The following is a 13,340-nucleotide window of genomic DNA, read 5'->3' as shown; positions in this document are numbered from 1 at the left end:
ATAGAGTACCACAGCACAGAATATGTCTGAAATTTAGTTTTGTTTGATATCTGAAAGTTAAGTTTTTGACATTTACCAGCAGTCCCACAACGTGCTGGCCCTGTGCCATCATGGCCTGGTGTCAGCCTGATGTAGGGCCATGCTAAAAATAGCAGCTAAGCAGCAGCTGTAACACATAGGTCCTTCTGACCTCAACTTTATTTCCCTAAAGGATGATTGGAGGAAGAGGGGGACAACTGGAGGGAATGAGGGAAATGGAATATACTCTCAGTACGTATTACTTACCTCTTCTAATTTGTCTTCTTTTCTACCACAGATTCCTTTCTCCTCCCTTCCCTCACCCCATCCCCAAGAAAGAAAAGGACAGAAGAAGAGAAAGAAAACGAGAGAAGAAAGGAAAGAAAGAAAGGAAGAAAGAAAAGAACAAACGAACAAACTGGAGATGTGAGGCAAGTTGGGTTTAGAGTCTTCCACACCTGCTGCCCTCAAGTCTCACTTGATTCTACCCTGCCATCATCAGAAAGCAGCCATTGATCATTTCAGTCATCAACTTTACCACTGTCTAGAGAAAAGTATAAACCACAATCCTGAAAAGACTGGCTAGGTGACTGGGCTGAAGGTATATCAGACAAAAATTACACAAGTGATATTCGGGGGAAGGAGGGAAGAAGAATTGTAAAATGGCATCAAGAATACAAAATCCTGGCCACGCTCACACCTGTAATCCCAACACTCTGGGAGGCCAAGGCGGGTGGATCACTGAGGTCAAGAGTTCCAGACCAGCCTGGCCAACATGGTGAAACCCCGTCTCTACTAACAATACAAAAAATTAGCCGGGCGTGGTGGCACATGCCTGTAATCCCAGCTTCTCAGGAGGTTGAAGCACAAGAATCGCTTGAACCCAGGAGGTGGAGATTGGAGACTGCAGTGAGCCAAGACTGCACCACTGCACTCCAGCCTGGGTGACAGAGAGAGACTCTGTCTCACCAAAAAAAAAAAAAAAAAAAAAAAAGGAAACTCACAGAACACTAAAACACAAAGTCAAAAAAGAACAAGGCTAACATATTACATATTTAAAAGTTTGGTCACATAAAACAGCCAGATTACAAACATGGTATCTGGGTTTTAGAATCTTATTTTATGACAAAGTACTTACTATAAAAATCACGACAATCTTCTTTGTAGAAATGAGTTGCAGGAGGAAACGTTCAGCATGACCAGGCTTCTACCAACAGAGACCAATAGCCACACCAGAAGAGACTCCAGGTATGCCCCTTATACCTAAATTATAGAATCCCTACACAGTACTACACTCATAAAAACGCTAGTAACTGTCAGCAAACATTTATCACGTACAACCTGGCATATACCATATTCTAATCTGTACCGATTGTAATTATGTAGAAAAATTTAAAACTTGCTTTTGTGGACTTATTCTACATGCTATCTTCTTATGTAAGTTTTCTCTATAAAATCTTCCAACATTAGAGATCTGACACCAACTAACAATGAAAAACACTTTAAGTACACAGACTGTTAAGTAAGGCAAGAAGAGGGAGTTAGTCACCTAAATTTTAAGCACATTAATTCACTAAATGAGCTTCCAATGTATCTGATCAGCTTATCCAGTTAGGAAGAGTTTAAATGTACTGACAGGTTCTACTGCATCCTTCCAATTAACATCAGCGTTCAGGAATTGCACAGACAAAACTCCATCTTTCAAAGAAATGTCAAATCTCTTTATCAGCAACAAGAAATAATATAATTGTAACATTTAAAAAGGACCTTAAAATGAGATATTTAATTTCTCAAATACACTTTGAGAACCTAACTTTGCTGCATACATATTAGATCTAACCTGCAAGCTAATTTCTTTAAAAACTTAACATCTCATGGAAGATGATCAAAATCACCCAACATAACCATCCTTCAAAGCTAGAATTCCTAAAAGACATTTTTTTAAATGTAGTAGTTTTTCAAGTAAAATTTTAGAGTTCTGGAGATTATTTACACAACAATGTAAATGTACTTAACACTGCTGAACCACACACATAAAAGTGGTTAAGATGGTCAGTATTACAGTATGTACATTTTACCACAACCAAAAATTTTTTAATCCTAATGTGTAAATATCCTTATGATTTTTAAATAAATCCTCCCAATGGAAAAAAAATAACATTTTAAAATCATACCTATGATCACAATTTAAAATCCAGGCCACTGTGAAAGTCACTCTAGAAAGTAGCAAGACACTGTAAAGCTAAACCTTCTAGGATAGGGAATGATGATGCATCATGAGCAGTATTGCTTGAACACCAACCAAAGAGATTGTGTGTGTCAGGCTCTGTTTTTAACAGCAACAAGTTATTTCTACTTTTTTCCCTGTGTTTCAGTTTCCTCATCTGTAAAATAGAAACAATAATGGTCCCTAACGCATATGGCTGTTAAGAAATATATAAAGGAAATGAGGGAAATGGAATATACTCTCAGTAGGTATTACTTACCTCTTCTAATTATATTCCAGGGCAGTATTTGGCACCTGGTTAAGTGCTATGAAATGTTAGTTGTTATTACTCTTACTATTATTAAATGTTGTAGCAGTATTAAGAGTCTCACCATAAATTATGTCCAGCTGGTTCAGTGAAGAACTGCCCCAAGTCATACAAAAAGGCTTTAAAAGCCAGGTGTGGTGACTCACACCTGAATCCTAGCATTTTAAGAGGCCAAGGTGGGTGGATCACTTGAGGTCAGGAGTTCGAGACTAGCCTGACCAACGTGGTGAAACCCCTGACCCTACTAAAAATACAAAAATTAGCTGGGCGTCATGGTGCATGCCTGTAATCCCAGCTACTCAGGAGGCTGAGGCAAGAGAATTGCTTGAACCTGGGAGGCAGAGGTTGCAGTGAGCTGAGATTGTACCACTGCATTCCAGCCTGGACAACAAAGGGAGACTCCATCTCAAAAAGAAAAAAAAAAAAAAGGCTACAGAGAACTACAGTTTGGAGGCCACATCATTTATGTTAAAGAGGTACATATATGTATAGGTACATCCCAAAGGATTATGTGTATACTATTTACTGGTGAAGGAGAAGGAGGCACGTTGACAAAAACAATACATTATATTTTAAAAACGTGGTCAAATACAAACAATACTGGACAAGTTTTCATACATACACTAAGTTGAGAGCAAACTTCTGTTGTTCTATACAAGCACTTCAAACTTTCAGTAAATTCTTTATTATATGGGTGTATTATATTCGCGTAACAGTAAGTCCTCCACTTAATGCCATCAATAGGCTCTTGGAAACTGACTTTAATCAAAATGACATATTACAAAACCAATTCATCATAGGCTAATTGACATAAACAGTCATTTCCTATCACATATTTTTGGTCACAAAAACACCACCAAACTTCTAAATAAAGACCACAACACTTTTAATATTACACATTGAAATGAATGTGAAATATACATACATTTAATAACGATTAATAAAAACAAGATAATTCTTCACCCAGTTATTCCAGTTCAAGGTACCAGGTGGACAGAGCCTGTTCCAGCAGCTCAGGGAGAAAGGCAGGAACCCACCCTGGACGGGATACCACTCCCACTGTAGGGCACACACACACACCCACACTCATTCAGACTGGGGCCATTTAAATGGGACAATCTGCCTTATGTGCACATCTTTGGGATGTAGGAGGCAACCGGAGTACCCAAAGAAAACCCTCACAGACATAAGCTGACCATGCAAATTCCACCCAAGATAATGGTCCTAGCCAGAACTGACTTCTGTATTTTCTCATCAATGATACAGTGATACCATGTTATTCAAGGACTTGCTGTATAATCACACAGCTGTAACACAGTTTTTCTGAACTTTAACCTCATAACATTACTATGATTTCCAAATATCCACAAATGTGTTTTACACTAGCATGAATTGAGCATGCTAGAACCAGTACTGTACTGCAGTCATCAGAATTTAGCCTGAAACTAAAATGCTATCTAGGAATACATTTAAAACATTCAATAAATGTTAGCCAAATAACCTCTCCAAAGAGTCCAATTTACATTCAAGAACATGCTTGTTTTGATTTCAGAGACTACCAAACTAAGACACGGTCCAAGCAGTAGAAAAATATGCAGCACAGCTTGCCATTTCCTATGCCATTCTAAAAAATTTACTTAACATGTTTGGGCCTCAGTTTTCTTATCAGGAAAATGGGAAAAACTGAAATTGAAGTTATTTTTTTATCTCTAAAATCTCCATAGCTCTACTAGTAGATAACAACTATAATGCAAGAGTATTTTATTTACAAAAATACCTTTCATCTTTCAGCATATTTTGTTTTAAGAAAGATGGAACTGTGGATCTGTACAGAGGGGTCACTGAAATATGCATGTGGTTACAACATTCAAATTATACCTGGGTTAATTTGTATCCTTCTCTGTTCACCTGTGGACATCATCACATATATCTATTTGTAGACATATATACACACATATATTAGCTGACACAAAATTAGTTAAGCGAATTCCACAGACATAAAACATTTAGCATACTCAAGCAACAGTTTACTATCAGCTGAAAGTTCAAAACGACAAGCAATTTTGCACCGCATTGTATCTGAAGCTTGCTTTAGCTGTCTTTTCTAGATGGAAAAAAATAAGGAAGCGTCCTATTTTTAAAGAACCAAAAACCAAGTACAAAGCATATTCTTAGAGGAACACAGGGCACTGAAAGCAAAAACTGAAGACAACCAGGTTTTTCTCTAACAAACACACTTTACTTTTGAGATCTGGGTAGGACTGACAAACAAAACGTCTCTTCACAAGACAAGACTCAGTAACACTTTTCTCCAAATTATCATCTGATACTGATTTTTCCAAAGAAGATGCCTTTAAAGGGGGAAACAGCTCGTGGTTTTGAATTTAAAGTAATCTCCAAATATTTACATGTTAAAAAATTAATAAACCACAAAAACTAAACTAGCCTTTCTGTTGTGACAAAGCACTATTTTAAAAATTATACCATGGTAATTTGAAAGGTAGCTAAAAATGGTGTTGTGGGTTTCATACTGTTTACTACCGTTTTAAAAAGACCTGCCTATAACCCACTTTGTTTCTAAGATATTTATACTTACCTATAATCTTTCGTTTTTAGGATATTTGTGCTCTTAAATATAACCATTTAAGTCAACAACAGTTTAATGATTGCCCCATACAAGTTTCTAACACTAAATGACTTTATCATATGTAAGTATGCTTCTTAAAGGTACCAAATTTATTTTGCCTCGTTGAAGAAAATTTACAGTCTAACACAAAAAAATATAAAGCATGTGGAAACAGTACAGATCCAATCGTGATTTTTTTTTTTTTTTTTTTTTTTTTTTTTTTTTTTTGAGACAGGTTCTTGCTGTCACCCAGGCTTGAGTACAGTGGTACAATCTTGGCTCACTGTAGCCTGCAGCCTCCACCTCCCAGGTTCAAGCAATTCTCCCACCTCAGCCTCCTGAGAAGCTGGGATTACAGGGGTATGCCACTACACCCAGCTAATTTTTATATTTTAGTAGAGAGAGGGTTTCACCATGTTGCCCAGGCTGGTCTCATGTGATCTTTCAAAGGGACAACTCTTATAAAACATGTCATTCCTACACTGCCTATCACTGAACATATTGCTAGCTGAAATCATACATTCTTAACTAAACAGTGAATATGAGTGTAAGCAGAAATAGATGCTGGTCCATACCTTTCCATATGAAACATTCGTAGGGTTAGAATTGAGACAGCAATTGACTATCCATTGTGGGGGGGGTGGGGGGGGGAAGAGCCCCAGGATAAAAATCTTAAAAATCAGTGAGGACGTACTTAAGACAATAATGACATAAATGGTTCAGTTAATTGCAATAATTCTTCTACTAAAGAACATGTTCCAAGGGCATCCTGATGTTTCTAAAAAGGCAGGCATCAGTCTCATATCTGCAAAATAGATGAAACTCAGTGCCAAGTGGAAAAAATTGAGGATAGCCTTTTCAGTCCAAGGGTGTACCTGTAACACATCTGAATTGCAAGAAATTAAAGGCTTTAGAAAGAGTGAAAATGTTTGCTTAACCCAAATCCGCCATTTTCACCTTCTATTATTGTCACTGTCTCCTGAACATTTTAGATTTTCTCAACGGAGCAATATTATCCTTCAGAGAACTAAGTATAACAAACTCCAGGTAGTCTTAAAACTGAATATTTAACTTCCTTCAGAACAATGCTAAGGACCTATCAAGTACTGAAATACTTTCAAAAATCACTTATACAAATCAAAATCTCAACTCACACAAAAGAACAATAAAAAATACCTATGCAACTGGTTTCAACATGTATTGTGTATTTCTCTATTAATCAAAAGTCAGAAAAAGGGTAGGTTCTGGCATAAAATTATTTTATATTAACCTTGACGATGCATTCAATGAAATGTACTATCATCAATAAACAAGCACCCAATTTTCAATGTGCATTCAGAATCATCTTTATTTAGTGATCTCCTGTTTGTAAAGAAAAATCAAAATACTCAAAAACCAATAAATTATCTGATTGAAATTTGTACTCATCTTAATTCGAATAATGTTCTTCTTTTACTGCCTTGCCACCCTCACAAAAAAACACAAAACTTTTAAGTTATGAATCTGAAAAGAGTGTAAGAATGTGTTTACCAGAATGTTAAATGGAATGCTGGGCAATATTCTTTTCTCCCAAAAGTAAACAGAAAAAAAAGGCCATTTAGAAGGCCATTTCTTTTAGAATATATCTCCTTCCTTCAGAAAGGACCTTCACACTCACACTTACTCAAGCACACAGACACACACATATGCAAACACACCAAAACAAACATAAATTAAAAACTCAAGGATAATTTTTGTAAGTTTCTTTATTACAAAAATATATGCTTCTAGTTTTAAGAAAAATCCAACCATAAAATAGGCATAAAGTAAAAAGTTAAAGTTCCCCCGCCCCAAATCCTTGACCATTCACTTAACTGCCCTTCTCGAAAAATACCCATACTTCCACGATTGCTTGTGTAGCCTTACAGACATTTTTATGCATCTATATGCAAGTCTTTTTTGTTTTAAACACAAATTGCAGCATAGTATAAGAAGTTTTTAACTTGTTTTTAAATATTCTGGTTATCTTTCCTTGTCACTATGTATAAATCTAATTCATCTTTTCATAGTTGCATAGTATTCCATTGAGTATTTCTTGGGCATTTCCCTTCTGTAGAAATTTAGGTTAACTCCATCCCGCTGTTTACTCTTGCAAACCACACGGCAATGAGCATCACTATACAGAACATCATTACACAATAACATCAATATTATCTATAGGATAAATTCCTTAAAAAGACAGTGTCAAACAACAGCGTAGGCAGAATCCTTTTTCCTTGTCTCTTCAACCAATTCTGGGTATTGTCTTTTTAGTCTTCACCAACGTGGTAGAGGAAAATGGCGTCTCATTTTTATTTGCATCTTTTTTTTTTTTAAGACGGAGTCTCGCTCTGTCACCCAGGCTGGAGTGCAGTGACGCGATCTCGGCTCACTGCAACGTCTGCTTCTCAGGTTCTAACGCCTCTCCTGCCCCAGCCTCCTGAGTAGCTGGGATTACAGGCACCCGGAACCGCTCTAATTTTTGTATTTTTAGTAGAGATAACGTTTCCCCATGTTGGCCGGGCTGGTCTCTAACTCCTGACCTCAAGTGATCCACCCACCTAGGCCTCCTAACTGCTGAGATTACAGGCATGAGTCACCACGCCCAGCCTATTTGCATCTCTTTATGTAAGAATGAAGATGAGTATGGTTATTGGCCATCTACGTCTTCCTCTCTGAAATGTGTTGCCCATTTTCCTATTGGGTTATCCATCTCTCTTCTTGACAAATTATAAGTTTTTTACCAACCTTTGGTCCAATGTGCTGTAAATATTTGGCCGAATTAACTGCTAAATTTGATTTGTAGTGTTTTCAGCCCTACGGAAACTTTTCGATTTTTTTTTTCCCTCTTGAGACAGTCTCAGTCTGTTGCCCAGGCTGGAGTGTGCAATGGTGCGATCTCAGTTCAGTGCAACCTCCGCTTCCCGGGTTCAAGCCATTCTCCTGCCTCAGCCTCCCAAGTAGCTGAGATTACAGGCATGTGCCACGATGCCTAATTTTTGTAATTTTTGGTAGAGGTGGGGTGAGACAGAGTCTCAGTCTGTTGCTCAGGCTGGAGTGTGCAATGGTGCGATCTCAGTTCAGTGCAACCTCCGCTTCCCAGGTTCAAGCCATTCTCCTGCCTCAGCCTCCCAAGTAGCTGAGATTACAGGCATGTGCTACGGTGCGTAATTTTTGTAATTTTTGGTAGAGGCGGGGTTTCACCACGTTGGCCAGGCTGCTCCCTAACTTCTGACCTCAAGTGATCTGCCCACCTCAGCCTCCCAAAGTGCTGGGATGACAGGCACAACTCACTCCGCCCGGCCCTTTTTTATTTTTATCCAATTAAATTTATCTATCTTTTCCTCTATAACTTTGAGTTTCAGGTCATACCAGGGAAGCTCTTTGCTAGACAATAACTTGGAAAATTTTTTTTATGTAACTTCTAAATCATTACTTAAATGATGCCGATAATACATACATACCAGTACCTGCAGAGACAGCTCTCTTCCAATATCAGTATCAATTTTTTTTCTTTTTTGAGATAGAGTCTTACTCCGTCACCCAGGCTGGAGTGCAGTGGTACCATCTTGGCTCACTGAAACCTCAGCCTCCTGGGCTCAAGCGATCCTTCCATCTCAGCCTCCCAAGTAGCTGGGACCACAGATGCCTGCCACCACACCTAGCTAAGTTTTTCTATTTTTGGTAGGGACAGGGTTTCACCATGTTGCCCAGTCTGGTCTAGAACTTCTGAGCTCAAGCGATCAACCCACCTCAACCTCCCAAAGTTCGGGGATTACAGGTGTGAGCCACCGTGCCCAGCAATATTAATTACTTAACAAAAATAAGCCAACTACTCTTTCTCTAACACTTTCCTGTAATCAATTGATGGGCAAACTCTGTGACAACTAAATATTGCTTACAACTACTGTAACAAAGGTTTAATTTTTTCCCTTAAATTTCTTCTTAAAATCTAGAAGTTGAAAAATAGTAACTACCGATAGATTTAATTTCTGACAAGCCCCTCAATCCTGAAACTATCAACAGCATAAATGTAAAATAAAGTCCAACAACTAGATTTTCCCTGTTGTAATTTAGTCATCTCTACAAAAGTCAATGAATACTTTCTGTATAAACTTGTAATTCTGCAATACCAAAAAAACACCGTAAAGCATTACGGTGCTATCAACAAAGTATTCTGTTCTTTTCCATTTCAGGAAACTAAAACAAACAAAAGAGTTCCACCTCAAATCAAAATTATAAAATAAGCCTTTCAAGTTAGCATATCAATTCAAACCACCACTTCAAGCTAAATTAAATGGTTAATCTAGCCACCCTCTCTCTGTTCCCCATAAAGGGGGGTGGGGGAACCCTGATCATAAGTGTTCTATCTCACAGTGCCAGCTGCCAGGCATATAACAGCCTTCCATCTCTAAAGCTGACTGGCACAACAAGTAATACAACTTGGAAGTTAAGGCAAATGGCAGAACTCAGATGGGAAAAAAGAATATTTTCCACAATTTGTATAGCACTTGTTTAGCACGTATGTTTCTGAAGTGGTGGTCAACTCTTCAAACTACACGAGAAACATCACACCACTTCACGTCAACCACTGCCAATTCCATTCAGTGGCCTCCTTCCCCTTTGGGGACTATTCAAAAAGTTACCATTTTCTTTTACAACTACTCACCCAGGCCTCTTCCACTGATGAAAGCAGGCAAAGCCCACGCTGTGTGTCTGTCTCCTAGAGAAGATTGCCTCTTTTATTTATCGCCCCTTGGCTTTATTTTCACAGTGAATTCCTGGCTTAAATGCAATCAGCCAAGAAACCCTCCCTATGTGCTCTCCTGTCATTCCTCATTGCTTGCAAGCAGAGTCAAGCACAGGGAGAGGAAAAAAAAAAAAAAAAACCCTCAACATTGCCAGCCAAGCCATAAAAATTCGCAGACTCTAGTTTGTAATACTGAGAAGCCATAGATGTGCTTCCATCCATCTCCAACCGGCAGGAAACAGACAAACAAAAAAAGGTATAACTTGAAATAATGTTAATTAGATTTGTTTTAAGGGGAAAAAAGGATAGCTGAATAGCCTCAAAAGCTAAACCCTCTATAGACAGAAGGAGAGAGCGCCCAACATAGAAAAGGCAACACTGGGGGCTGCCTTTGGAAATAAATGACCATGCAGAAAATCACGTTTACAGATTGCATTAGAATTCAAATTAACCAGACAGGATTAAAACAAATCTTAATTCTCTCTTGGGGCCCCTATCCAGGCCTCCACCCCACTCCCAAAGAAAAGAATGATAAAAGGAACTGACTACAGAAAGAGAAAAAGGATTAAGTTAAAAATCAAAGAGAGAGAGAGATGCGTCCAAATCTAAACCCATTCATTCCGTGCCGGGTTCACTATGCTACAATTTCAAGTACACTAACATGGGAAGGGGTCAGAAAATATGCCATTTGCAATCAGGAGAAAAAAATAGGAAGTTTCACTATAGCATTCATTGTTCTTTTCAGTCTGGCTCAAACATTCCCATCGCTACGGCTGAAAAAGATCTGGACGGGGAAAAAGAACATTTTGGGGGAAGGGGAACAGGGGACGCTTTTAAACTAAGGTATTTGAGAAAACTCTCAGGATCTGTCAGAGAAAGGAGGGCTGTGCAGCTCTAAATCACAAGTCCTTCTCTCGCCTTTGTCAAATATCTTCTACTTTACAAGCCCTGAAAAGAAATAAAGAGACTCTTTTGTTTGGTTTCTCCTTTTCGGAGGGTGACAGAAAACTGAAAGGGGCACAAATAAACCTGAAAATGAGAACAAAGTGCTGGGTCGTGCCGGGCTGCCGCGCCGCGGGGACGCGGGAGCGGCAGCCTAGCCCAGTGTCTCGCGCTCCTGCAGCCCGCTCGCCCCTTTGGCTGCGAGCGGCAAATCTGCAAATGCTGACCGCGGCTTGCCCGGGGCACCACGACCTGACCATCCAGCGCAAACAAAACTCGGGCGGTGGGGTACAAGGGCTGCGCCGCGGCCCGCACAGTGGCGTCTGGAGGCAGCTGCACAAAAAAGGGAAGCGCGAGCGGCTCCTCCTCGGGCTCGCGCCCTTTAATTAGGGGGTGTCCTCCCGCCGAGATGTCCCTCCGGAGACAGAGTCCCGTCCGCCGCCACCTCCCCCCTGCGCCGCTTGGAGACTGAGGAGACGCAAAGAAAAAGACATTTAAAGCCGCGGCGGCCGGTGGAGCTCGCCCGGGCCAGACACCACAGCGACCCCGGGAGCGCAGCGGCCGCTCTCCCGTCGGAGCCCTGGGAAGAGCGGCCGCCGAGCGGCTTTAAACGTATTCCCCTCCCCTCAAATCGCGTGGGGCGGGGGCCAAAAAGAAAAAAGAGCGAGCGACAGGCAGTGAAAGGGGTGGGAGCGCCGAGCGGCCGGGCCGCGGCCGGCATTGTCTGCGGCCCGCGCCCCCTCCCCCGCCCCGCACAGCCCCGCCACACACACCCTCGCGGGAACCCGGCCGTCCGCCCGCGCCTTTGTCCACATCCACCCCCGAAACCGGCGAGCAGTCCTCCAGGATGTGCTCCCCGGAGAAGAGCGGGGAAGGGATAGCGGGGAGGAGAGCGCGGGCCGGGGGCGCGGAGCCCGCGGAGGGGCGCGTCCTGCTGATTCATTTCCCACTCGCGCTCGCCCGCCCGGGGCGACCAGGGGCAGGGAAGGGAGGGAGGAAATGGGCGCTCCGCTCAGGAGGACCGTCCGGGCCAGTGAGGACACCCGCAAGGGTGCGGACGCGCGCGGAACTGGGGGCTGTCCGCAGGAGAAAAGCGCGCGCCCCCCCCCCCCCACCCAGGGACTGACGGAAGGACAGACGGCCCCCGGCTGCCCCGTGACTCACCGACTTGCAGGACGTTGTCTACGCAGCCGCTCTCCAGCAGCGCGATGCCCCGGCGGAAGGGCAGCCGCGTCTCGTCGCCGGCGTCCGCCGCCCCGGCGGCCCCCACCGACGGGGCCCCGGCCCCCGCGGCGGCGGCGGCGGCGGCGGCGGCGGCGGCCGAGGTGGCCGCCGGGGAGGACGAGGAGCCGCCGCCGCCGCCGCCGCCGCCGCCGCCAGCGCCGCCGGGGCCGCCGCTGTCGTCGCCGGGGCCGCCCGCGGCGCCGCCGCCGGTGTTGAAGGACGAGTACATGCAGATCTCCCGCTCGCTACGGGGGAAGGACCAATAGACTATGCGGCGCTGCACCGGCTCCGGGATGCGCTCGAAGCGCTCCTCCACGCGCTGGAACGGCCACTTCTCCGCCACCCTGCGAGCCGCGATGTCCAGCAGCGACTCGGGGCTCTGGGTCTTGCCCGGCGGCAGCAACCCCAGCGCCGCACCGCCCCCGCACGCCGCCGCCGCGCCACCCGCCCGCGGGCCCGGCCGACAGACAGAGCTGTAGCCGCCACCCGCGCCGCCGCCACCGCTGCTGCCGCCGCCGCCGCCGCCGCCACCGCCGCCGCCGCCGCCGCCCGGCCGGCAGCAAAGCCGTTTCGCGGGAGGAGGCTGCTGTCCGCGCTCCGCCATGACCGCGCCGCTTCTAACCCGACAGCGGAAGTGCCGGGACCCTATAAACGGCACTAGGAAGCGCAACACGCACACGCCGTCGCGACGCCACGCTGCCATCTAGGGCCCACCGCTCCTTGTATGGGCACAAGAGGTGGGGCCTCCGCTGTGACGTAAGGCTGGGGCGGAGCTCCGATAGGGGGAACCTAGGGCCGGGGGCGGGGCCTATGCAAATCGCTGGGCTGAAACATAAATAGAGCGCTTGGCGGACACGGGGGTGGCGGGGGCGGGCGGTTTGGGTGCCCGGTGGGTTGTGAGAATGTCAGGCTGCTGTGATGCGGAAAGGGGGGCGGGGCTCAGGCGGGGTTCCCGTGGGAGGGGGCGGGCCGCCGGGCCCGGGCTGAGGTAGGGGGGGGGGGTCTCTGCGCCCCCTGCCTACTCCACTTTCCCCCTCCAGTTCTTAGCCTCACTTTGAAGTCCGAGAAGTGAGGATGCGCCTCGTGGGTCGCAGCGGGGAGGAAAGGGGAGATGGGGGGGGTGAGTGAAAGGGAGGGTTCATCTAAATGGAGGGCGGGGCCCACGGGCCGATGCCCCACCCCCCGTCAGCCTGCCCTTGGGGGGAAAAGCCTCTGGGCGGAGGAGGCG

General features: G+C 44.4%; 1 protein-coding gene across 1 annotated transcript in view; it reads right to left on the bottom strand.

Moving 5' to 3' along the window:
• Positions 1-12,717, bottom strand: part of ZSWIM6 (zinc finger SWIM-type containing 6) — a 235,281-nt gene extending 222,564 nt beyond the window's left edge. The window contains exon 1 of the mRNA XM_030927202.1: positions 12,053-12,717. Coding sequence (XP_030783062.1) covers positions 12,053-12,716 — 664 coding nt within the window. The 5' untranslated portion in view covers position 12,717. The remainder of the gene's footprint in view (positions 1-12,052) is intronic.
• Between the last annotated feature and the right edge of the window lie 623 nt (positions 12,718-13,340).

Source organism: Rhinopithecus roxellana, chromosome 3 (genome assembly GCF_007565055.1).
Source record: "Rhinopithecus roxellana isolate Shanxi Qingling chromosome 3, ASM756505v1, whole genome shotgun sequence".
NCBI classification, from domain to species: Eukaryota; Metazoa; Chordata; class Mammalia; order Primates; family Cercopithecidae; genus Rhinopithecus; species Rhinopithecus roxellana.
The sequence above is the reverse complement of the archived record's forward strand: the minus strand, read 5'-3'. Positions and strand labels throughout refer to the sequence as shown.